The following is a 26,074-nucleotide window of genomic DNA, read 5'->3' on the forward strand; positions in this document are numbered from 1 at the left end:
TCAACGACGTGTTGCAGCACGAAGTCGCAGGAAACTCGGGCTAACCTCTCACCCCCCGCGCTCCACGGGGTTGCGGTTATTTGGGCTGCTCTTTGTTTCTCTTCACGTCTGAAAGGGGGATTTGGAAATAGAAATGTAATAGTACATGAAGGATCTGCCCGCTGAAGGGAGAGAAGGTGAGCGCAGGGGGCGGCAAAGGGGACAGATTATTTTGAACGGGAGCAGTTTGTTTGCAAGCTGGCTTTTAAAATGTTTTTCTCCTCCACTCCCTTTTCTTTAATGTAATAAAAGCTTCTTTCACAGCAGGACAAATTTAGGCTCGAGATACAGCTGCTTTGTGGCAGGTAATTCTCGAGTCCAGCGATGTCAAATAATGCATTTTCTCGGGGCTGTGCGGGGAAATAAAAGGACCCAAGGGGTACACGTCCCATGTTTCTCTAGTATGCAACGTTAGAGCTAGAGATTTTTTTTTTTTTTTAACGCGGAAAAAAAAAAAAAAAAAAGCGCCAGCATTTATTTGCATTGCAAAAGTACTACCCCGCGTTGCCAGAGAACGAGATCCAGTGTCAACTATCAGTCAATCATTGCAGACTAGTTGCTACTGCGCAGCTTGGCTCAGTAAATAAAAAAATCCAGACAGAACTGTATGCTGTATATTTTACTCCCATGAAATAAAACACATTTTTTTCATGTTTGCTGAAAAGTAAAACAATAATATTGTACGAAATGTTATACACAGGGCATGTTTTACATTGCAATATCAGAAACATCATTGCATCCACCAGAGGTACTATTCTAAAACTGATATTCACACAATTTTTTTTAATAATTATATGTTAGAAACATACAGTGTCGCATTTAGTATATACATTCCCTTGCTCGCAAGCGAAAGAATCCTAATCGCTTCTGTGTAACATGCTTTATTTTAAAGCCTAACCTTTTAAAAACACTGTTGTGATATTACTAACAACTGCTTTTATAAAATTAATTTGACATTTCGATATATATACATCCTTTCAGTCATTTTTATGTTAACAATGCTAAACTTAAAAAATAACAAGCTTATAGTAACATTAAAATGTCATATCATATCCAGTCAAACATTTGTCCATATATATATATATATATGTCCTTGTAACTGTTGAAATACTCTTAGTGAAAGAAAGATCTCCGAATCTGTAGGAGGTCCTTTGAAAACAAAGGAACTATCTTATTTCAGTGGTTTCCTCTTTTTTTTATTCTTCCTCCTCTCTCTCTCTCTTTCTCTCTCTTCCTCTCTGCCTCTGATTTTTCCTCCTTTCTCTTTCTCTCTAGTGCCCATTACTTTCTCGTGAAATTCTCAGTCTCTGCGGGAAATGGGGAGGGATTCCCAGGCAGTTTCCTACTTGGATGTTTCACACGGGTCTGTCCACCGCGTACTGGCAGGCGCTCAGGTTGGAAGCGGGGTTCTGCACACTGGCATAGCCAAAACTGGAGTGCTGCTTGGCTTTAAGTCTCAGACTCGCCAAGCTCGAGTTACATGTGTCCCTATAAACATACGGAGGTGTTGGAGGAGCATAAGGACAGGCTGGCGTTGGCACTGCAGAATTCAGGGAAGGATTGCTCAAGTTGTTCAAGTTATTCAGGCTGTTGAGGCTGGAGCCGGGCACCCCGGTGACTGCAGAAGGTACCATGCTTGAAGACATACTCATGGAGGATATGGAGTTTGGAGGGGAGAACATGCTCTGAGAAGACAGAGGGTTGACATTCATGGAGTTGAAAAAAGGAAAGCTTTTGGTGGAGAGGGAAGCGGAGGTGAGGCCCTTGGCTGCCCAGTTGTTGTACGAGTAGCCGGGGTACATGTCATCGTAGGGCTGCATGAGGCCGTTAAACTGCGGGCCGAAGCCGTTTTTGCAAAGCTCGGCTTGCTGGTTCCTTTCTCTCTTTCTCCATTTGGCTCTGCGGTTCTTGAACCAAACCTTTGGAAACGGGGGGAGAGGGAGGGAGGGAGGGAGATGCGAGTTAGTCAGGAGCCACCACCACTGCAGCCCTTTGCAGGTTCTCGGGGGCAACAGCCGAGCCTGTCCATATAGAAGTCTTTATACATAAAATTTGTACGAATATATATGTATAGGTTCACCTCCTCCTCTGTGGAGCCCTGCTCTGGGCCAGGGTGTGCTGCCGGGACAGCCGAGCATCCTCGGGGCCGCTTGGCTTTAGCAAGGCAGATTCGTGGCCGCACAATTCCACCCTCACCACGGGGCCCCCCCACTCCCCGCCCGCAGCCCTCCACATAATTTGTGATGCTCTAATTCGCTCCACAGAGGCCAACGCTTCCTTCTTATTCTCTTCCTTTTCTCCTGCCCCCACCCCTTCATTTCTCTTTTGCGTTTTTTTCCTCCCCTTCCCTTCTCTCTTGGCTTTTTCTGTACTGAAGCCACCCAGGAAAAATACAAAAGTGGAAAAGTGAGAGTAAAACGCCTGGAAACCCGCGGAGTATTTAAGGCAATGGTACGAGAAAGGAGAGGGAAGCCAGCAACTAATAAATCCTGGTTTCAGTTTGTTAAAACTACAAGTTCCTCTAGCGTGAAAGCTTCCAGAACCCAAAACCACTTTCTAAACAAACACGTTTCATTGCTCTTTGGAAAAAGAAAAAAAGGGAAAAAGAAAAAAAAGGAAAAAAGAAGGGGGAAAAAAAAAATCACCATTTAACAAAGTGCTAAATGAGATCTAAGGGACCCTCCCCGCGCAGACAATGGGAAAAGCGTGCCCTTTCCCAATCCACATCTGGGTGTCTGACCCATCGGGCAGCCGCCAGCAGCCGCCTTACCGTGTGTATTGAAACCACCCGGGGGTGTTTGTGGTAACCCCCACCCCGGTGGAGCTGGGCGCGGCCGCCCGGGTGCTCCGCGGGGACGGGCCCGTCTGGAGGCCCCGCGCGGACCGACACAAAAACCTCCGCGGCAGCCGCACCGCGACCGGCAGCGCTCCGTGCTCCGGGACACACCGGGCTCGCCCGGGCCCCGCTCCCGCCGGCCCGGGGCTGAGAGCCGGCCCCGCTCGCTGCCGCCCCCGGCTCTCACCGTTTCGCTTTCCTCAAGCCACCTCGGGGAGAGGATTTGTGGGGGATCCCCGAAAATCTGAAGGTTCGCCCGTTTATAGGCTTCTTTTTGGGAGTGTGTGTGTTGGGGTTTGTCGTTTTTCATTTTCCCCCCCAGCGCGGTGTTTGCAGGCGAGCAGGATCCGGCCGCGGTATCTCTGCAGCGCCGCGATGGTCCCATAAATCTCAGAGGGGGGTAGAGGGTGGAGAGAGACGCTCGTCGAATTGTGAAACCCAAAGAAATAGAAAATGCAAGGAAGGGCACGTTGGGAGTGCCTCGGAGTGAAGCAAAAGCTCTTGTGTATTTTACATCTTTTTCTTATTAGACACAGCGCAGGTTGCAGCCTGTTCCAAGTTGCTTTCTTGACTAATGTTTTTATTAGCGTTTCGATCAAAAGGAGAGGGACGCATTGCACGGTGAGGGCGAAACGTGCAGCAAACCATATTTCAGACACACAGAGAGAGATCCCAATCTGTCTCACTTTGACAGAAATGTCCTGCTCTGCCCTGCTTTTGTGCAAAGGCTCTGGAGTTTACATACAAGCCGAAATCGAAAGCAGCTGCAAATATTTCAGCCCTGCTTCCCATTCCCAGCCCACCCTGACCCCCGCTGCTCCGAGCCGGGGTGCCGTGTCAGGACTTACCCTAACCCTGGCCTCGGTGAGGTTGGTCCAGACGGCGATCTCCTCCCGGGTGGACATGTCCGGGTAGCGATTCCGCTGGAAGGTGGCCTCCAGCTCCTGCAACTGCTGGCTGGTGAAGTGAGTCCGCTGCCGCCGCTGCCTCTTCTTCTTGGAGGGGTCCTCGGGCCCCGCATCCTCATTCTTGCTCTGTTGGCTCTTATCCTTTTCTGTAAGTGGGGGAAACAAAAAAACAACAAGGCGGAAAACGAGGGCGCCTCAGCCTCCTCTCCAGCGGCTGGGGAGAAGCGTGTCCCCAGCGCTGCTGGAGCCCGCAGACTGCCCCGAACGCGGCTCGCTGCTGTAATGATTAACCCGCGCCGGCCTCCCGCCGCTGCGGCTGCTCCGCGCCCCGGGCACCCACGGGCGGCTCCTCCCGGTGGAGCAGCCACCGCCGGGCAGCGGCACGGAGCCGCCTCTCCGTACGCAAGCTTTCTGCCTATGTGCATCCGTGTTATTCTCCCGTCTGCATACACGTAATTCGTTTTATTAGCTTACCTACACTGGTGTTACTCGCCCGCCTGTAACAATATTCTTTGTCCGTATATACCCCTATTTGTCCGTCTGCATCGGGATTACTCGCCCATGAAATCCCACGTTATTTGCCGATCTGTATCCATGTAATTCGCCTATCGGTACACATACTACTCGCCTATCCTTACACATGTCATTATCCTCTACGCCGTCACACAGACACCGCACGCGAAAAACCACGAAACGCATCTCGGCTCGGGTGCGGGGTGCTCCCGGGCGGAGGGGCGGCGGCGCATCGCGGTCCGCGGGGCTGCCAGCCGGGCCGGAGCAGGACAGGGCTGCGGGGCGCCCGTCGGGCCGGGTCCCTGCCTCTCACCCCCTCTTACCTGCGGCCTCGGGGCTGGAGGTGTCGGAGATGGTGTGCACCTCCAGCCGGTGCTTGGCGGACTCCAGGGAGGAACGCGCCTGCCCCGGCGCCAGCGCCGTCGCCATGGCCAGCGCGGGCTGGTGGTGATGGCAGGATGATGAAGAGGAGGAGGAGGAGGAAGGTGAGGAGGAGCACAGCTTATTCCCGGCTCCCAGGCGCTCCAGGCTTAACGGGTCCTTCATGCAGTTCATCGGCAAAAGGACGCCAAAGTCTACGTGCGCGCCTGGGGGGTCGATAGGAGAAGGTGTGCGTGTGTCTGTAGGTGTCGGTACGTGTAGGAGGGTCCGCGCAGCGCCCCCTCCGCTGGCGCGGAGCAGCCCCGTGGCTCCGGGGGTCAGGGCTGCCGGCCGGGGAGCCGTTCCTGGGCGAGCGACGTTCGACTAGAGCCCAGGAGGCACGGCGAGCCTCGAAGCCCCCGCCGCCCGGGGGGGCGAGGCGGCGGCGACAGGAGAGCGGGTGAGTCCGGTCCTGTAAGCGCCGTCACGGCGACACGGCAGCTCCCCGGCCGGCGGCCCGCGGCCCCCGGCCCGCCGCGGGGCTCCGCGGGGCGGGGGCGGCGAGGCGCGGCGGCGCTCCGCGGGGCGCTCCTCTCCGCTGCCCGCGCATGGACCCGCGCCGCGGCCGGCCCCGCACCGCATCAGCTCAGCCGCTTCCCTCTTGGCCTGACATCTTAAACCGGCGGCGGCCTTCCCCGCGCCTCACGTCACCCGCCACGCCCCGCCACGCCCCCGCCCCGCCCCTTCGCCGCCCGCCCCGCCCCGCCCGCGCCCCGCCCCGCCCTGCGCTCCCCGCGCCGCCCCCCGCGCTCTCCCGGGGACGGGCGCACCCGGCCCCCCAGCAAACCTGCAAGCCCCCGCCCGGTGTGCCCCGCCGGGCCGCCCGCGCCCCCAGAGCCCGCCCGCCGCCGCCGGCCCGCGGGGCACCCCGCCCGAGCGGCTCCGAGCGCGTCCGCTCCGCGCCTCGCCGCGCTGCCAGAGCTGCGGGGCTGGGAGCGGAGAGCTCGGCACTGCCAGAGCCGCTGCAGGAGGGTGGGGGAAAGCCCGATTCCCTCCTCATGGAGGGGGTGGAAAATAAGCGGGACGGGGGCGCGGCCGGTTAGACGGCAGACCTTGTGCCGGTAACAGCGACATTTAAACACAAACGACAACAACCTGCCCTCTGCCACACAGCTACGGAAAGCTTCACACCGCGCTCGGAGGACCCTGACCCCTTCTAGTTCCCGTGCCCGCCGGCTTTCTGCCCTTCCTCTGCCCGCACTAAAGGCGGGGTACAAGGGGGAAAAATCCTTTCCTTGGTTCCGCCATTCCCGCCCCTTTCCTGCAACCGGGTTCCCAAAAGTGACCCCCCAAAGGAGGCTTTCTCACCCCGGTTTTACCACTTACTTGCACAATACTGCGCGGGACCATTCCTCCCTCTCGGCGTGGACCCCATCCCGCCCCCGCGGGGCGCCCGGAGCAGCCCACGAACCCGAGCCCACGCAAGCCGCTCACAGAATTTGGCCAAGCCCCACACCGATCCGCATGCCAGCACACAACCTTCTCAGACCCCTCTCCGAGGTTTGGGGACAGGATTGGACCCCTCTCCCGGGCAGAGGCAGTAGAGGGACGGGCTACCCTGTCCCGCAGTCCCCGCTCGTGGGACCGCTTGTGGCGCCGGGATGAGGCTGCTGTGGAGCCGTGTCTCGCAGGAAGGAGGTGCGGGGCTTTTCCACGCGTCTAAGGCGGGGACAGGTTGCCCTGCCATGCTGGACAGGTCCTCCTGGGGCAGAGGAATCCGACCCCGAGCCCGCAGAGCCGACACTGGCCCAGCGGAGCTGTGGCCGTCTTAGGGATGGGGATTCCGAAGTAGCCCAGGAGCGGGAAACGCAGGTTTGCGTCTCTATCTTCAATTTATCTGGCTGGTCACTGGTACTGAAAAGTTAGCGAAAGCTTCCCCTTGATGTGGCCCTACACATCCACATCCCAGAGCCCAAACTTTTTTGTGTCCCGTGCCCATCCCGTCCGCCACGTCCCACCCCCACCTCCCTCAAGGGTCTTCCTCAGTCGCTGATTCTCGTTCGAGGAACGTATCATCCGTCGCAATCTTAGTTATCGCTAAATTATACATATTACTTTCGCAGCCTGTTAGTAAAGAAGGTTAAATTAATTTACATTCTGCTCATTATCCGGTGTTTAAATGACGTGTTTTTATCCCTGAGATTTGGCAAAGAATCTCTTTCCTCAGACCCCACAGCGTTTCGATGGAGACAATGCTCTTACATTTGTAGTGGATTTTAATCTGATAAGACTCTAATTTGCTTAAGTCTTTTAAATAGGGGGTTTAAAATGATTCTAGCCGTTTTCTTATTGAATTTCCTCTAATTCCCCCAAGATCATAAAGTATATGTGTAAAGTAAATATTTCCTCCCTTTGCACCGGCAGCAGATGACCTATAACTAAGTCAATATGAATCCAGCTCCATTCTGCACAATTTGTTTACCAATCATATCCCAGTTTCTTCTTAACCTCTCGCTACCTCTGTGGTCCCGCACCTAGAACCGCCCCCCGGCCTTTCCCCGTGGCGGGGCCGTGCCGAAATCGCGGGCAGGGCGCTGCCCCAGCCCTGGCCTCTCAGCGAGGGGCGCCTGGGAGGGGGCGCTGCCCCTCTGCAGCCCCACGTCGGGGTGAAAACAAGTGTGCAAAGCCATGGGGTGGGGGAGCCAGAGGGAGAGGTGATACGAAGGTATCTCCGCCTTCCTCCCCCACTTTTTTCTTTTTAGACGGGGCAATGCATCAATGCATCCCTGTCTTGGACAACACCCGTCACCTTTTTTTTTTTTTTAGCCATTAATTTATTTTCAGTCCTTTTGGGGCAGTGCTGGCTTCTGCCGCCGCGACTCGAAGCGACGAGTCCCTCCCGCGTGCGGAGCGTTTGTTACGCGTTTTATGCCCGGCAGGGCGAGCGCCGGTGCCCGCCGTGCCCGCCGGCCGCAGCCCCGCTCTCTCGGGACGTTTGGCGAGGCAGGCCGCTCCCGGAGCGTTCCCCCGGAGAACGGGGAGAGGAGGAGGAGGGCCCGGCCACCGCACCGCCCTATCGCACCTTCCCCAGCTCCAGCCCCGCGTCCCACAGCCACAGGCGTGACAGATCCTCCAGCAGTCCCCGCGCCCCGAAAAGCAGCGCACAACAGTGGCCCGGGCCCCGGTAGCCCAGAGGGAGAGGCTGTCGGCATTTCCTTACGTGCCTTTGATTAAAACTCCCCCATCCCGGGCAGGAGGGGAGCTACCACACAGCATTAGTTGTCATGGTGACCATAAATCACGTAAATCCAAAAATACCCACCTATAATCTGAGATGAAGCTTTTATTTCCCAAGTGAAATAATATTTTAAAAGCTGTCAGCCAACCGAAAAACAACCTAATTGTAGTCACCCAGGTAATATATTAGCGGTAAAGGTTTCAATTAAAATGTCAAGTGTTTTAAATTTTTTTCTTTTTTTTTTCCTTTTTTTTTTTTTTTTTTTTTTTTTCCTGGTGGAAGTTCCCATCGCCTCTCGGGTTCGGGTCCTGGCCACGCAGCCGCCCCCGCCAGCTCACTCGCGTACCGACTATGCGCGCATTCTGTGTGCGGCTGCCATCACCAAAGAAAACCCCAAAACTATTTTGGGAAGTGTTCTCTTTCCTTTTCCCCCTGAGCTGTAGGGCCCATCGGGGATGCGCCCAGATGGACTAGGAGACTTCCGCCGCCTACGAAAAATGGGGAATCGGGGATGCTCCCCGCTCCGAATCACCTTTTTAATTTCCTGGGAGTTTTGGTGTGGTTTTTTCCCTGTTTGTTGGGTTGGTTGATCGGTTGGGGCTTTTTGTGAGTCTTTTTTTTTTTTCTCTTATTTTTTAGTTTTTCCACATTGTTTTTTGAGTTTATTTGGAATGCCCGGTGCCCGCCCCGGCGCGGCAAGCGGGAGGGCCGACGAGAGCAGGGCCGGGAGCTGAGCGGCTCTGCTGGGGATGCCGTAGGGTGGCCAGACCTACTGCGGGTATTTATTTTCCCACTTTTCCTTTATCGCCTCACGAGATCTTTGTTTCTAGGCGTAATACTCCCCTAAATGGATAAATTGGTTCTTATGTAGAGCCTCCAACTAGTCCTGTTGTCTTTTACCTTTGGCTTGTTGTCTTTCGCCTATCTCGGATTACCGGGTATTCTCCTCGATGAAGAGCCATTAATTACCCATTCAGTCAATATTAGGAAGACTACAGAGCTTTTTACATAGGATTAAGAAGACATCAGATTGTTCCGTTAGTATATTCCTACTCACGAAAAAGCTTTCGTTATACATTTAGTTTTCCCTGGAGTGAGGCTAACAACTGCCGCATATATTATTCTCAGACGCCAACCGCGGAGGGGGAAAATTCTATAAGCGAAGCGCAATAAATAACTTCTAATTTGCGCTTGGCGGGGGGTGCGGAACGGGGCGCGTACCTTCCGAGGGGCCGCGCACCAGCGAAGGGTTTGCGCCCTGGGCAGGGAACATCCCGGCTCCACGGCTCGGGTCACAATTCCGGGGACTAATTTGGCCACGCTGTGCGGAGGGGAAGGTGCCGCTCGGCTCTGCCTGGCGGCCCAGCGGCCGCAGCGATGCTCCGGCTCCGCCTCAGCCCCCCGCCCTCGCTCCCTCCCGCGGGGGCACAGCCTGCGCGCCCACCTCGGCCCGCGGCTCAAAAAAGGCACCGGCGACCTTTGCTTTGCACGCTGCAGTGTCTTCATCCGGCCTGAATGGAAAGCTGAATCAGCGTTAGGTTTTTAAGGTTTTGTTTTTGAAAAGAATGTTCAGTTACGGAATAGTTACACCAATTTCAGACCAATTTTTTTTCCTTATTATTTCCTTTTTTTTTTTTTTCGATAGTGTTGAAACAATCAATTTGGAATGCTGAATGGTGATACGAGACGGAATGTAATTTCAACATTTTATGCTGGAAGCTGCTGTTTCAGCAATACCCAGATTATCGATTACAGGAAAGGATTCCTTAAGTAGAATTCACAGACCTAACAAATCGTATAGATTTTATATATATATATATATGTATATATATATATATATATATATACGTACACACAAATACCTTAAGCATCCTTTCACCCTGCATAAAAATTACTCAAACAACCCCACCACCGACAACCGTTTACAAGTGCCGTGGGTCTGCCGAAGCATGTGCTGAAGTTTTCCTAATTTTGTGGGTCTGGTCACTCGGCAGCAATTTTCCTGTCTCTCTGAAGAAATCTGACACCCGCCGGACTGCGTTTGACACTCTAGGCTGCAATAATATTTTCATACTTTCCCATTTTCCTTTCCTCGGCATGGCCACGGACTCGTTTCTTCTGGAAGAGCCCTCCCCCTCTGCGCCCCATTTCCCGCGGGAAGCCGGCATGCCGTGTACTTTTGGAGGGTCTCCTACTGAATTTCGTTTCCTCCTTTCGCAGAACCACCGATTTGACAAAGCAGTCGCATGTTTTGCTGTTAATGCCAGTGGTTCTAGTTAGCGATCATTCTCCTCGTGGCCACCGACGGTGCCTATCTGGCGAAATTACCTCACCGCCCTCGTAATTTCCCAAACTGAAATGTGACAGAGAGCGGTCCCCAATCACCCCTGCTTCCTTCCCCGCCCCAAGGATCAGACTTTTTGCAAACTAAATCCCAAAAGCATGACGTCCTTACGGTCAGGTAAGACAAAAATCAACGAGTACCGCGCGGGTTTAAGCAAATCAAAGCCAAGATCCCAGCAAATCCCTCTGGTATCACGAGAAAACACCCGTGATTTCTACGATTTACAGCAAGTCGCCCGAGCAGCTCGGGGCGTCTCGGGACTTGCCATTATCCGTCGCACAGAGGCAGGGACTGAGGCACCACACAGGGCTCATCCCCATATCTGCAGGAATATATTCCCATATCGGCAGGGGTATATCCGTATCCGAGGTCGTCGCGCTTCCCTTCCCCGTAAATGGGAGCGTTTTAATGGTCAGGCAACACCGCCGTTGCTTCTGGGACTCGGACGTATGTTTTAATTAATGGCATTAAAGGTGTTTAGATAGCAATTTCCCCTGCAGCCCGGCGAGTAAAAAACAGGCCGGCTGGTACGGTAACAAGGCAGGAAATTTTACATGTACTACAATAATCCTGGTTCATAATTGGTGTTTAAGAAAATAACCATTTGTTTCTCGGCGGAGGAAGTTAAAGTTACCGTGTCAGGGAGCATATGTGGATATTACTTTTATAAATACTTAGTCGAATAAAGCTGACTTGGAAGGGCTCATAAATTTATTATATCAGAAAGGTCCCCACTTTCCCATTAGATCGTGCTAAGGGCTTTGATTAAGACCACCTGTTCATCGGGAAGAAAAGGCAGGGGAGGGTAAAAAGGCCTTTCTTATTTGCAAACCATATATAAAGCAATGTCACCCTTCCTTTCCACATTATTTAACACTTATTACTGGCCGAGGGAAAAAGTGCCAGACCCTGGTAAAGCCTATTTGTGCACAATTTTATATCGTGTATGTTTCCGGGATTAAAAATTATCGGTTCGTAATACTTTGGCGTTTGGAATTACCCCGGATTTTGCTCCCTAACCTTCCTTTAGCTTAAGCGTTTCTTCTTCTAGGGGTTTTGATGTCCAGCTAGCAAATCCTGCCTAAAGTCCCCGGGGGCGGGTGGACTCTAGAAGGGGACGTGGCCTCTTCTGAAATCATTGGATGTTATTTGAGAAATAGCGAGCTGTTTGGCCAAACAGGGTTAATACAGTATTCTTACAAGGAAGTGTTTAACCACGAGACCAGGAATACGTGCATTATTAATTCACTCTAGTTTCCTGTATTATTAATTCAGGTTAATGTATTTTATTTAAACAAAATTACGTTTATCTTGGATTAAACAGTCTCTCGAAATACAGGGCGCTTGTTTTCTTCTTTGCAATATGTTTGCATTGCTGTTTTTCTTTACCACCCCTCGGGCTCGCCTGTCAGACCCCCTGAAAAGGGCAGGGGAAGAGAGACAGGAGCTCGCACTGTTGCAGATGGAGCGCTGTGGGGGTGCCTACCTCTGGGGGCAGGAGAGGGCTGGCGGCTTGTTTACGGGCGCGGGGGTGGTGTCAAAAAATAGAAAATAAAAATAAATACGAGGGCGACGCTGCGGGTGTCTAAACGGCGCGCTGACAGCCATGCTTTTTTGGGGGACACGCGCTCTGGCAGCGGGAGCAGCAGCCGCGGGGGTGCGCGCACCTCCTTTCCCCTTTTCCCGTTTCCCTTTCGCTTTCCCGTCCCGCGGCCGCGCACCTCCCGGCGCAGGCGGCGCCCGGCGCGCCCCGGGCGGACAGCAGAGGGCGCCCTGGCGCCGCGCAGCCGGGCCCGAGCTGCCGCCGCCGCCGCCGCCCCGCAGCGCGCCCGCGGAGAGACCGCCGCAGGTCACTGGCGCTGGGGGCGGCCGCCCGCACACCGTGCTGGCCCGGACACCGTGCTGCCGGCCCGCTCCGTGCGGCCCTCCGGCCCATATACCCCTTTAGATATCCGCCTTCGGAATAGAGACACTCGACGGCGGCGTGTTGCGCGCCTGAGGACGGGGACGCGGCGGGGCGGCGCAGGGGAGAGGTAACTGGCTGGGTGGATGGGTGGGTGTCAGCGGCCGACGCTGCGCAGCCCTTCGCGGAGGCGGCGCCGCTTTCCCGGGGCCGGCCTGCCTGGCCTCGCACCCGCGCAGCGCTCCGCACGGCAGCGGCGCCTCCGGGCCGGCGGGCCTCGGTGTCTCTTACCTAGCTGGACACAGGCGGAGACAAGTTTGCGGCAGTTGGACTCCATTACCCGTTATCTGCAAAAGACGAATGGTTTTAAAACAATTACTTTGGGATTGAAAAATACACGCAAAAACCCGAAGCGCGGCCGCCCCGGGAGCTACGTCGCAACGACGCGGGCTGGATCGCACACATTTCCCCAGCGATACGCGCAGTATCCCCTCTCCTTGCCTCAGCCTCAGGTCCCACCAAAGTCACACCGCAGGACAGGCGCAAACACCCGTGGCTGCTTCCCAGCCCATCGAACCCTCCGGCCTCCCTGCACCTTTGGTTCTTTGGGCACGCGTAGGAGAGTCCCCAAACCTCGTCGCCGAGCTCAGCCGCGGGACAGGCCGACTCCGGTGGCGGGGGTGCCGTAGGACAGCGGGTACAGCAGCCGCTACCCTACCGCGGCGGAAGTTGCGCGGCAGCGGCTGCGCCTCCGCGCTCCCCGGCCGCCACCGCCGCCTCCCTCTATCTGAGAGGTCGGGCAGTAAAATCACAGGATTAGTGCCTGATTGAGATGTCTGTTCGTGAGATATTACAAAATTCATTATCACAGCTCTCTACTAACTCGATATGAAGTAACACAGATGGGATTTTATTAGTCCAGGCTTCAAATGTTTACTTATGATAATTTCGAGGGAAATTTGCATGTCACCATCATTTCGGTAATCTTTCTTCTTCTTCTTCGCTTCTTTTTTAATGTCTGGACCCGGCGCATTATTAGCTGGTGCTTAGAAATCCGGCAGCCTGGAGCCGAGGCATGTTTGGGATGAGCAGCGCCAGACACAGCACCCACCGAGAAGGGCCCCGAGGCTCCGGCCCTTCCACCTTCCGCCGGGCAAGCAGGATAAGGCCGTGGAAAAAGGGGAGGAAAGGGGGGAAATAATAAAAAGAAAAAATAAATATTAAAATAAAAAGGAAAAGGGGGAAAAGGAAACGGGAAGGTGCTGTTATTGGGATTCCTCGTGGTCGTGTCGTGACATGGCGATTTATATTCCCAGATGAACGACGCCAGGGAGGAACTCCGCTCCCTCCAGCAGCCGGGCCTAGCACACGAGCAGTGCCTAAATTAATCGGGAAGGCGATTAAGGGAACCTTAATTCTTCGCCGATGGTCCTTATTTCGGGATCGGTTTCCGTCAAGATTAGTCCTGCGTGACAAATGCCCTCCCCCGCGGCCTGCCTCTATGGCTGATTTATCTCACGAGTGGAGACACACGGCTCCCCCCACGCACACGCCCCGACACCGAGAGGAAGTTTTTCCTCTCTACTGAAATGCCGGTCTCCTCGGAGAAAAGTGCCTTTCTCGAACGGATTATTATTATTCCTTCCTCACCCGTATTGCTCCTTCCCTTTTTCCTCTCCTTATCCTCTTAATTTTCGTTGCCAGACATATCGCAGCATCGGGCCAAGTGGAACGTTTTCCTATTGTCTCCAGCTCGGCGACACAAACGAAAGCAACTCCACTTGCTTTTCCACTTCCCTTTCTCCGAGTACTCAGATTTAAATACCTCCGCACCTCAGCGCGCCCACGGCCCCAGCAAAAGCACTAGCCGTGCGACCTTGCCTTTCTCCGCGGCCGGGCCCTCTCAGCAGCAACCTGCTCGGAGCAACTGCGGTGCGCGGACAGCAAAGCGAGATTATTTTTTTTTCTTTATAGTTATCTATCACTGTTCTTTCTGGGGAAAAAAGAATAAAAATCCACAATGCCCAAAAAACTGGAGCAGCCTGGCAAGGATCTCACCGCCCGAAATGCTGCGGTCCGTGATTTTGGCGGGAGGCTTTCTGCCAGAGGCCCGCGGCCGCTGGCTCTCAAACGAAAGGGGGGTTCCATGCGGGGCCTACCCCTGCGCGGTGCCCGCGGGGCAGCCGTGCCCGCCGTTCTCTCGCTGGCGGTGCCGGTGTGAGACCCCGCGGCCGGCTCGGCAGACCCGCCCGCATCGCTCTCGGGCAGCCCAAACCCGCTCCGCCGCCGCTGCCGCCCCCCGCCCGGCTCCGCGTCTCCGCGCCAGGAAGGCGCTGCCTGCGCGGCCGCTTCCTGGGCGCCCGCCCCGCCGGGGAAGCGGGACCGGCACGGTGAGCAAACGGCGCGGGGGCAGCGCCGCTTCCCTCGCCCACAGCGCTGCGGGACGGGCCGCAGCCGCCCGGTAGGACATCAGCGACCCGAGCCCGCAGGACCCTGCCCGGCCGGCCCGCCGTCCCGCCGCTCGTCCCGGGGTGCGCAGAGCCTGGACCCGCCGGGTTCGCAGCCCCGCGCCCGTCCCGCCGGTACCCCCCGAGCCTCCCGCACTCACCGGGGCCGGTTGCGCTGCCCGCCCCGCTCTCTCGCTGCTGGTGCCTGTGGCTGGCGGGGGCGGCGGGGCCGCGCCGGGCTCCTGCGCTGGCTGCGGGGCCGCGGAGCCGCCGCTGGCTCCCTCCTCCCCGGCCCTCCCGCGCCCCCGCCCCGCCCCGCCCGCCTCCCCGGGCCCTGACGTCACGCCGGCTCCACCGAGCGCTCCCCGCTGCCGCGGGGCCGGGCCGGGCCGGGGCGGGCGGCTCCGCGGCTCTCCGCGGGCACGGGCGCAGCGGCGGCGGTGCAGCCCCCGTCCGCGGAGGGGGCAGGGGGCAGGAGGAAGGACAAAAGTCGGCGGAGGCGGCGCGGCGGCGGGCTAGGTAGCCAGAGGAAAACCGAGGTGAGCGAGGACGGCCGTGGCCTCTCCGCGCCCGCGCAGGGCGCGCCCTGCTCCGCCCGTCTGGGGAGGGGGGCACAAGTAACTGTGGCCGAAGTTTCCCGGGCCGGGCCGGTGGCTGTCCTTGCACCAGGTGTGAAGAGGGATCGGCAACCTATTGGGAGAGGTCTCGGTTTCCTGTTTTAACTCACTTTTTTCATTTTTTTCCCAATTTTTTCTTACTTCTCACATATATATATATATTTGTATTTTTTTTTTAATGCGGGGTGTTCTTGTTCGTGCCTGTATCGGCATCGCGGTGCCGGGATAGCCGAAATGCTGCCGCTCCTCTCTGTTACTCGCACTGCATCATTTACGCGCGATAGCGAGAAAACGCTACTTTCTCTTCCTTTTCCCCAAAGGACACCGAGCTGCCTCCAGGGGGAAATTTATTTTCGATTTTGCGGCGTTTTCCGTGTTTAAGAAAATATCGAAGCTGGATTTCTCTGTTCAGATCAAACTAAAGCGATCGCTTTTTCTCACAGCATTTCCTCGGCTTTGTTTATAGAGGAATCACGAGAAAATAAAATAGGCGCTTTACTAACTCGGAGACTACACTTGATCTCTTTGTGGCTATTTTAAAATTATTTCAGCCTGGAGTGAATTTTAGTTATTTATAGTCGTGGGCAGGGGGCTAGGCGGTTATTGCTGGAGGGGAAAGCGAGCCCTTGGAAGAGGCCAAGTTTTCCGCCGGTCGTTCAGTCAGCCAAGCCGCAGCCGGCAGCACCGCGCTCCACGGTGTGCTCAGAACAGCTTTCATTGCGACGCCGCAGCGGTGGCCGCGCCAAGCGGAGGGGGTGACTTTCTCTCGCAAGAAGAGAAATCATGTGGGAAAATCTAGGGAGAAATAAAATAGTTTACTGCGTCCTTGGCTACCTGCGTTTCTATCCCTGGGAGCGCTCTGCCAGGTGAAATCCAGTTTCTCCGCGCCTCCGAAGAAAGAGCGGGAGTGAGAGGGACTCCCAGCTCCCGCCTCTCACTTTTGTTTATCCGGGAGAAGCAAAGTGCTTGCGCCGGTGCGCATCTTCCCCACACGCCCAGCCCCGTTGTGTGTCGGGCAGGGAAGGCTGGGACCCCCGCTTTGGCAGCGCGGCCGCGGAGCGGGACCGCCCGCCGTTCATCGACCGCCTCCGCGCCGGGCAGCAGCAGTCCCCGTCCGCCCCGGAGAGGCTAAAGTGAGCAGCTGGTGGGAAATGCAAATGGCTTCTGGAGAAACATAAGATACTGGATGATTTTCATTCCCTCCTCGAGTGTGTGGAAGGAGCTGGACATACGTTTCACGCTCCTAATCCTTCTTTTACATTTTTAGTCATACTCCTATTAAACAACTAATTAATGCCTAGAATCACCAGGGAATACATTAGACATGCTGCCGTGGAAGAGGGGGTTCCAGGGTGTCTGGAAACTATGGAGCCGACTTAATACGAGGATTTCATTTTTTTTTTTCCCTTCTGTCAAAGCAATAAATGTAATAATAGATTTCAGGGCGAGCAAAGGGCGCGACGGCTGTATTTATAGCCTATCTCCTCCCTTTCGCCAGCGCAGTGACAACAGCTTTAAAACCCCCGAGGAGGCTCCGGAGCCATTCCTCGGCGGGTGAGGCGGCGGTGGCGGGGGCTTGCAGCTGCCCCGGCCCGGCTGGGACGCGACGAGCCGCGCAGAGCCCTCCGTGCCGGCCCCCTCTTGGGGGGAAGCCGAACCGCTTGGGGAGAAGGTCGGAGTTATTTATCACCCCACCAGACGGGAAAGTTGTTTTCTTAAAACCTATCGCGACTATCCGTTGGCAGGCACCTGGCGCACCAGCCGTGCTCCCGACTGCCGTGGGGCTTTTCCTTGGGTGATCCCGGGTCACAGAGTGGGTGAGACAAAGGAGAATCCGATCAGCTTCCCGCTGCCCAGGGACGAGGGGGAAAAAAAAAGGCAAAAAAGCCTCCCCGAAACAAAAAAACCCCAACCCCCAAAAAAACAACTAACCAACATAAAAAACCTGAAAGCGTATGTAGCGGTGACTGAGCGCAGAGCCCAGCCGTGTTTCGGGCAGCCCTCAGCGTCTGGCGCAGGCCGCCAGCGCTGGGGAACCGGCTGAAAAGGGAGTTATCCTCCGAAGTGCGCGATGGGGCAATTCACGAGCATTTACTTTCTTCATTCCCGGATTATGATCTCAGCCCTCGCAAGCAAACCCTCCCGTCTCCCCCCAGCCTCTCCTCCCACCTCTCTGAGCTCCTTATCTGTCAGCAAACGAGTATGTAAATACCTATAGCTGGCTATGTTTAACACACTCAAACATTATTGATTTGTTGGGCTGCTCGAATATTTTCTTCCTGTCTAGATCTGGTTTGAAATTGCTCATTCAGGCTGTTCGTTCCGATGCTACAATACAGTAATTGTTAAAAAATTAAGCATTTCAAATGGACCCATTGATTTGCATATAAATTAAAATTATTACGCCTCGCGAATTCTAGTGTTTTATAATCATTTCGAAATTAGCGCTTAACCACTTGATCTGAAAGAAAATATAAATGTCTGTATTGACTTACTAATGAATTGCCTAATTAAAACGTCCCGAGGACGTCGTTCGTTAGCAAGATTGTTAAATCGGGTCACATTAGAGGTAGGGATGACGGTGCGAACCGGAGGGAAGCAACCTCTGTTAACACAGAGTAATATAACCAGTGATTCCCATATTTATTTTCCTTTGCTTTGATCCCTTACCCCTCTTCTATTATTTCTTTTAAAAAAATAATTTATTTACGCTTTCTCCCTTTCTCTCCTCTCTTTTTTATTTTTTATTTATTTTTTAAAATAATGGAATAAAAAGAAGAAGAAGCGCAAATATCTGCCTCTGTGCTCCGAGCCTGCGGTCGCCGCTTCCCGGGCGGGCGCGGATCCCTCGGCCGGAGCCGCTCTCGGCTCGCATCTCGCCGGCAGCGAGCGTCTGCTGGAAGCGGGGAAGAGCAATCGCAGCTGGCGAGGCCCGTCCCGCCAAACAGATGCTAACACGGCACTTACCTTCGTCATGAAACTAGGCATAAAAAGGTAGCTCTTCCTAGGAGAGGCAGTGCAAAGGAATGCGAGAAGTTCAGGGAAAAAAAAAAAAAAAAAAGAAAAAGGAAAAAAAAAAAAAAGACCGGCGGTGCGAAAATCTGTAGCCTCGGGGGCTAGCCAGCAACCCCTTTCATTTCAAGCACTTATTGATTTGCTGTTGTCATCTTTGGCGACGCAGAAGGACACTTGAAAGAATTTCTGATGGGGCTCTGATCTGAGAAACGAGGTGACCTGACCAGGCTCTCACCAAATTCTTAATTACCACATCAACTGCCTTAAAAATATAAAAAAGAAGAAGAAGGGAAAAAAAAAAAAAAGGGAAAAAAAGGGGGGAGGGGGAGAAAGGCGGCGGGGGGCGGAGGGGGGGATATTTGACAGCGCCGGAGTTTGCTTATTCGAACTTTTTTAACCACTCAGAAACTCTCCGCGTGTCCTGCTCCCACCGCTGTAGCGGCAGTCCTGCGCCCAGCTGACCCCATCCCCTCCCGCCCCAGCCCCTGCTCCCGCAGGCCCAGCTCTCGGCCCTCCGGCGCAGCGATCCAGCGAGACCGCGGGCGCGGGGCAGCCGCGGGGCGCTGCGGAGGGGCCGGCGCAGCGAAACCACTCTTCCTGCCGGCCGCCAATGCGAGCGGCCCCCGAAGCCCCCTTCCTTTCACCCAGACCGAAAGCAGGTCTGGGGAGCAGCCCTCCGTGGGCCAGGGAGGCTAGCCTGGGAAGAGAGTTGCTAAAGAAAACACTTCAAATGCAGCAGATCTCAGAGGAGATGGGGAGAGAGGTCAAGACAACGGGTGTGTGTGTGTGCATATGTGTGTGTTACGCTCAGCCAGACATGCAAGCCTGAGACTTGTCTGCAGCCAGCTGTTAAGAGTGTCATCAAAACTAGATGTATACACTCCGAGCAGGGGAGCAAAAAGGAAAATTCAGATGAGGAAATCAACACGAAAAACATATTGTCAAAGGCACTGCGAGGCAAATAGTGTTTGGTGTTGCTTGTACACAGGCATACAATGCTGACAGATGACAGCATGCTCTTGGCTGAAGAGAAGTACACTGCCTTTGTCCCACATGGTGTACACACACATGCACACTCCTTCTTCCTACTCTGGCTGCTGTTTCTGCAGGACAAAGCAAAACCCATCTTTTATAAGCATAATTTTCCCCCACCTCCTTTTCTCATTCTGCTTCCCCCCCACCACCCCTCCCATGTGTGGTAGTTCTTTATTTTAGTATCAGAAAGCTGAGGGCTGGGAGTAGCAGCTATTTTGGCATCTGATTCTGTCCACCTAACAGCAGTGGCTGGACCCAGGCTGTGAAAGCCCAGCAGGCTGTTGCTTAGCATTTTGTACCCTTGTTAGCTTTGAAGGGGCATTGTCCTTTCCAAGCAAATGCCAGTCCCACCAGATCACATCTGCCCATCAAATAAGGCTGATGACATCCCTGTTTTCTGTGTCTGCTCCCCCTTCCCGTTTCCAGTGGGTCACCTGCTCAAGTATGGCAACCAGGACCATATAATAATACCCAAGTCTTATACTCTCTGTTGAGCCTCAGCTCCTCAAAATTCTGGTTCTTAGGATGGCACCACTCAGTAGAACACACTAGCCTAACATTCATTTTCAAGCCTCATTTTATGGCTTCAGTAATTTGTGACAGAAATTTTTGGCTCATAGCTTGCTCACATCCTGCATCCAGTGCAGTGTGCTTAACACATCTGTCTTCTCCCTACATGCCTGACACTGCAATACTGCCATTGAATTTCCTTCTCAGTCATGTTGTAGCAAAGGGAATGAATGAAACCACTCCTTGTTATTTTACAGGAGCTGGATTCAAATTCGAAAGGTTTGGGAGTTTAGTAGACAAACCCTAGAAGAGGTGCCACTTGGATATTTTTTTGACATGACTCTCTATGTTGCTTTGAAAATCTTTCCCAAAGCTTATGGAAACCCAGGATCTCTGTGTAGTTTCTTAATTTATTTTCATCCATACTTGGTAAAATTAGACCTTCTGGTAAGTGCTGCAGGTGTAGGCTGAAGACGATGTCACATTTTTCAAAAAACAGGTACTACACTACAACAGTGCTGCCAGTGTTGGAGTGTCACAGTCTCCCTGCCACTTTCATCTGGAAAGCAGGCAAGGTGTCACACTTTCTGTCTGTCACAGCACGGAGGGACCCATCCCTCATGCCACGAGTGCTGGCAGTGTTTGTGCTCACCCTCCTCAGGGAGCCTCTGTCACGTTCATCAAGTGACTGCTTCTCCTGTATTTCACTTGCCTTTGTTGCTGCCAGTCCATCTCTCAAGCTGCAAAATGCTACACCTAAAATGTGTGATCTCTGGCTGTGGCCTTTGTGTGTTTCTGAAAGAGAAGGGGGAGAAATGATGCCAGAATAACCCTAAATTATCTTTATATTGTGGTTTTGTTACAAAACAATACTCTTTCCTCCTTTGGGCACAACACAGTTGTGATTAATCTTATTGAAGCAGATGAAGTAAATGTGCATTACTTGGACTTTCCTCTCACACATGATTTCGTGATCATTCGGTGTGATGATGTGCAATCGATCTGTTCCTGGGTCTTGCTATCTTTGCTGAGCTAGAAGTGGCTGAAAAGGTAGATGCACACTGAAAATACTGTGTCTGATCTCACATCATTCCCCACAGCAAACCTTTCTGTCTCCTTTCTGCCTTCTCTGGGCTGTCCCTGCCCTGCTGCGGGTTCCCCACACCCTCAGTCCCTCACCACAATTGCCGCCCTCACCATGGAAGGCCGCGGAGTGCATCTTCTGTCCTGGCTGATGGAGTTTTTTGGTAAGAATATTTGGGAAGGGGTGTTGTGTGTGCTCAGAAGTTCTGATATGAGTTTTTGGGATGTACAGTCAGGTTTTGGTAGGTGGCAGGACTGTTGCACTCCCTGGCCTTTGGAGATGGCTAGGGCTGGCTGGGACAGGCCCTGGGTGGCCCATGGCTGCCTGAGGGGCCACTGAGGGGCACAGCAGCCTCACTGCAGCCGCTGCTGTGCCTGCTCACCACGGCTGGCACATATACAAACCCACCCAGGAGTGCAGGGGATCACAAACCCCCAGCCCTGCTGGCAGTGGGGTGAGGAGAAGGAGGGCAAAAACCCCCCCAGCACAGGGAGACCTTGCTCTTGTGTTGGAAGGGACCTGTCACTGCCTTCCTCTATGGCGTGAGGTGATGGCATGTGGCCAGAGTCAAGACAGGCTTCAGTGCCTGAGGAGCTGGCTGAGAGCAAGGGAAACAGAGCCGAACAGCAGCCCAGCTGTTTGACTGGGACAGCCTGGGAAGCCCTGTCCCTGTGAGGGGAGGCTCCACCCTGACACTCCTGACCCACCGGGCAGGACTTGCTGCCCCTTGCCAGCCCCTCACCAACCCAGGGTGGTTGCTTGGTGGTCAGGATGGCTGGCCAGGCTGTGCCCCAGCCTTTGGACGGTCTCCATGCTTTAGGAAGGTTAAAGTATTAAGTGGCATTTGGGAAAATCGCTTGAGGAAGGGCAAAGGTGGCAGCACCCGGTGGGTCGTTCTCCATCTGGGAGCGTGGCCAAGCTCTCTTACTGTAATAAACTGTGTCCAAGTGCTGGCTCTATATTAGACACTGCATTTAAAAACTATTTCACTAGCTAAATTTTCCTCACCAGCTGAGGGCTGCTTCCCTATTTTATTTTTATTTTTCCTTTCCTTAATTTTATATGGAGCTATTCTGCCTGCCTCCATCAGAGAAGATGTTGAATGCTTTCAGAAAAATATTTGTTCTGATGGAATTTATGATAAGATCTGTAATTCAAATTTATGGTTAGCTTGATGTGGCAGGTTAGGTAAAAAGGATCCTGATGACATTGTGGCAATCATGAAAAGCCGTATTTTTAGGCAAGTTTGCACAGCTTCTTGAAAAGTGTTTGGAAGCAGAATGTGGGTATAGTCAAATAAAGAATACAGCTGGAAATATGGTTAAAAAGGTTAAAAGAACCCCAGAAAGTCCAACACCTAAGCTAGAGGATAAGTTTATAGGTACACTGTAGGAGTGTCTTAGTATTCCCCAGGCAGAAGAAACACTCACTTTGAGGTCAAACTTGACAAGAAAAGGGAAAATGCTCTTGATATTAATTTTGATTTTGGGAAATTTTTGATTTTGGGAATGAGTGTATTCAAATCACTCCAACAGACAAGAAAGCAGAAGAGGAGAGCTTGCTAGCAGGTTTCTCCCCCACTTTTCTCTGCTTTCAGGAATCTTGCTTACCAGGAGAGCAGAATGTCTGCCAGTTCTGCCAGGGTTGTTTGTACCTTCCTGCTGAACACAGAGGCAGTTTGGTGCAGCAGGAGGCAATCTTCTTCCCAGCTGCTTTCACTGGTGGGTGGTGTTGACAGAATCTCTCGGGGAGATGATGCCACATAAACCAGTTCTCCATTCAGCTGGATCATCCCTTCATCTTTGACTCTGACTGGGGATGCTCCATGAGCCCTCATGGTACACATTTGTGGAGTTGCTTGTGGTATCTACAGCCATTGAGCTCATGACTGAACTCTTTACACACCTGCTTATCTCACCTTTTTCCCTGTCTACTCTCTACCAGCCTTAATTTGCAAGTTTTACCATCCTGGGCAGGGGTTCTGGGCACAAGAATTGTGCTGCCTTTCTCTGTTTAGCATAATACTATTTAAAAGAATGTATTCCCCATGTAAACTTTAGGGAGAAAACAGAGAGACCTTTTAAATTTGGCAGAGTGGTGGAGACTGAAGGAGATCTTTCTGCAGCTGATTTATCTGTCTCTGCCTGCTACTGAGTAGCCATAGCACATTTTGGTTATTGTTTTCCCTCCTGATTTCTGAGACCAAACATTTTCACACAGCCTATTTGTCTTTAACTGGTTTTTCTTTTTGCCTTAGAGCACTGGAAACACAAGGGGCCATGAAAACTTTGTGGCAATTACCTTCCCATGAAAGGAAAGCCCTAAATAAAGCAGGGAGGCTCAGAAAACACTGCATTATAAGAAAAGCCTGGAAGTTATTTCTGTCTTCTCAGATTTTAAAAGCTACTGAATATACCTGTGATTATAAGTGAGCTGTAGGTCAACAAAAATTGCTGTTAGTGCTTTCATTATAATCTCAATTGTTGGGAGTTTACTTAGCACAAACATTTGCTTTGTGGTGAAAGTATGGCATGTAAGCCTTTTGATCTGCAAGCAGTAAAAAAAAAAAAAACCCACCAAATTTTTTGCTTTGTTTTCATTCCCTCCAAACACACTTTATAAACTGCATTACAGCATGAGCGATCTGATGTTTGAGCTATAAAACATGGCAAGAATATAGATGACATTGGCCACTCCCCCTTTGCTTGGTTTGGGAGAAAAATCTTTTTAGAAGGCACGATAAGATCTCTTTTGAGTGTGCTCAGTAGCAGACTGCACTCCTCTGCAAAAAGATGAGAAGCCTGAAATATGGGCTTTGCCTCATATATTGCCTTGTGAGCGATAGGCAGAGACACTCCCTCTGCAGCCCTGAGAGCTGCAAGATGGCAGAGAAAGGCTCAAAATATGGTGAGCATGAAGATTTTAAGATTTTTGAGTTCACATAGGGCAAGGGACCAGTGAAAAGTCCTGAGCTCATGTTCTTTTTTTCCCCTTCCCCCAACCCACCCAGTCATAAAGGCTCCTCTTCTCCCGCAGAAAAGGAAAGCAGCCCACTTGTTGCTTCTCTTTTTTTCCAAAGAAATCAGCAACGCTGTGCTGAACAGCTGGGCTCCTTCTTGGCACTTCACAGACAGGGGGGTGAGAGAAAAAGATTTCCAGATACTTAAGCAGGAGTTGCAGCTGCTGCTATGGCAGAAGTGTTCCTGTGAACGAGCAGGTAAGGATTTCTGTCTGTAGTGCCTGGGCAGGCTGAGGTTTCACAATGGGCACAGAAATGGGCACGATGGGCAGCAGCGTCCATGCCAGCCAGGCTCTGTCCCGCCTGGTACCTGGAAAGGCCAGTCAGTGTCAGTTCACACGGAGTGGAGGCTGCGGCTACCCAGACGGTGTCAAATGACAGTCTGTTTCTTTAGAAAACCTGTCCGTGGGTTTTCCTAATCCGCCGGAGCACAATGAAACACAACACGCTTCACTTTTGGGCTGTTTGTCACGCCTGCTGAGCGGTGGTACGAGCAATAAGTAATGGTGTATTTGCAGGTGATATGATAACATGAAAGGAAGGCATCTTCACATCACTGAGGTATTCCTGAAGGGTGCTTTTTCTGTCCTTGGAAAGATGAACTACAGAGCTGATTGTGATCTTCCCATTCCATCACTCTGCCAGAGGACATACTTTTTGGAGACTTTTTCCTTGTTTCTCTGGTACATCAGCTCTCCTACATCAGCTTTCCAGATTTTTGGTCTTGCACATTTACTCCAGGTTTTCATTCTGGAAATGTTTACATACAATTTATACAAGGATTAGAATTCAGCCTTGTGCATTTTCCTAGTGATACAGAAAACTCACTGTAATGCAGAAATGTACCTTGCCCCATATGATACACATTACTGAAAAAGAGACTTTTTTTAACATCTAAATTTTTAAGAAGAAAAAGAAAATTCTTTTAATAGGTTATAGGCCTATCAAAGGGTGACTTTTTCCCTAGAATGATGCTTCCACACAGAAAATGCTGCCTTTCCAGTTAAAATTTAGCATTGTTACAGGCAACAAAAAAATATTGGTCTTACGACAGGCAGTGCAAGGAAAACAGAGAGCAGCAATCAACAGCACCATTTTCATAACTGCTAACACCTGTTAACTCCAGTCAGGTGTTGGCACTTTAAATACCAGCTCTGGCAGGACTATTTTTGCTGGGGTTGAAGGTCTCTTTGTCTCAGGAAGCTAAAGATTTACAGAATTTTTGCTCCATCCCAAGAATTCATTGTGGAGGAAGAGCTGATTTCAGCAATTCCATCCACTTTCCTTCTACACCACCTGCCTCTTCCTTTCTTGTCCTAAAAGTTACTGTAAGTGTGCATATATATTTACCAGAAAAATCTGATACTTCTGGATCTTTTGATGGATTTGATTTTTTGCTGGAAATTTTTTCTCTTCTACTGAGGTAATGTTTAGTTCCTTAGACTTCTAAATCCTGATAATGAGCAGAACTGGGGTTTGGGTTCATATCCAGAAAAAGCCTTTAAAGCTAAGTAGGTCAGGTCAAGAAGGTGTGCTGTGAATACCTTAAATCCACAGAGCTGGTGTTTTACCTAAATTCTCTGTTTCTCGGGAGGCTTCGTTGTGCAGGCAGTCAAGTTTGTTTATGTCTTCTAGAAACTGCATTATACAAACTGGAGGCAAGTGGAATGCTTCCTTGTTGGTGGAATGCTAACTGTTTTCTGACTGGCTAATATAACAGAATGGGAGTTAGGAAGTGCACCCATGCTTTAGGAGTGGGCTAGGCTGACCTACAGTCAAGAGGATTTTAACTGTGCCTGATGTGGTTGGATTAAAGCCTGTGGACTGGTCTTACTAGCAAAACTAGCAAGCAAATACTTCGACCAAGCATAGAAACTTCTGCTTTTCTATAGTCTCACCCTTTCCTTTGCTCCTAGATTTGGTAATTTCTCTGTATAGCTGAGATATTGTGTTTCCTGAGCTATTGAGCTATCCTTCCCCTAGTTCTTTACCCAGCATAAGGTTTTCAAAGGAAGTGGGCACTAAGAGTATTTGGATAACTGTTTCTGCTCATTGGTACAACTCATTGATCTTGTGGTTTTTTTTCCTCCTGCAAAAGGAAGGCAAATTAATCTCCTTTTCTTCTCCTTTCTGGCTTTTTTACTGGTTTCTTTGACACTGTATTGAGTGTGCTCAGCTTGCTACATTTCCGACTTAATAGTGTTAA

General features: G+C 52.2%; 1 protein-coding gene and 1 long non-coding RNA gene across 3 annotated transcripts in view; one reads left to right on the plus strand and one right to left on the minus strand.

Annotated features, from left to right (window-relative positions):
• Positions 1–1,014: 1,014 nt before the first annotated feature.
• Positions 1,015–14,840, minus strand: PITX2 (paired like homeodomain 2). Of its 2 annotated transcripts, XM_064710963.1 has the most exons (5): positions 14,750–14,836; positions 12,433–12,488; positions 4,620–4,883; positions 3,724–3,929; positions 1,257–1,958 (listed from the first exon to the last, which is right to left on the minus strand). In XM_064710963.1, the coding sequence occupies exons 2-5, from the start codon at positions 12,476–12,478 to the stop codon at positions 1,395–1,397; spliced, it is 1,080 nt and encodes a 359-aa protein (XP_064567033.1). In that variant the 5' UTR covers positions 12,479–12,488; positions 14,750–14,836; the 3' UTR covers positions 1,257–1,394. The 2 variants fall into 2 exon arrangements, with proteins under 2 accessions (XP_064567034.1, XP_064567033.1); XM_064710964.1 differs by lacking the exon at positions 4,620–4,883 and having other exon boundaries at positions 1,015–1,958; positions 14,750–14,840.
• Positions 14,841–25,056: 10,216 nt separating this feature from the next.
• Positions 25,057–26,074, plus strand: part of LOC135447354 (uncharacterized) — a 47,156-nt gene continuing 46,138 nt past the window's right edge. The window contains exon 1 of the long non-coding RNA XR_010440079.1: positions 25,057–25,196. This is a non-coding gene — a long non-coding RNA (uncharacterized LOC135447354). The remainder of the gene's footprint in view (positions 25,197–26,074) is intronic.

This window comes from Zonotrichia leucophrys, chromosome 4, assembly GCF_028769735.1.
Source record: "Zonotrichia leucophrys gambelii isolate GWCS_2022_RI chromosome 4, RI_Zleu_2.0, whole genome shotgun sequence".
Taxonomy (NCBI): domain Eukaryota; kingdom Metazoa; phylum Chordata; class Aves; order Passeriformes; family Passerellidae; genus Zonotrichia; species Zonotrichia leucophrys.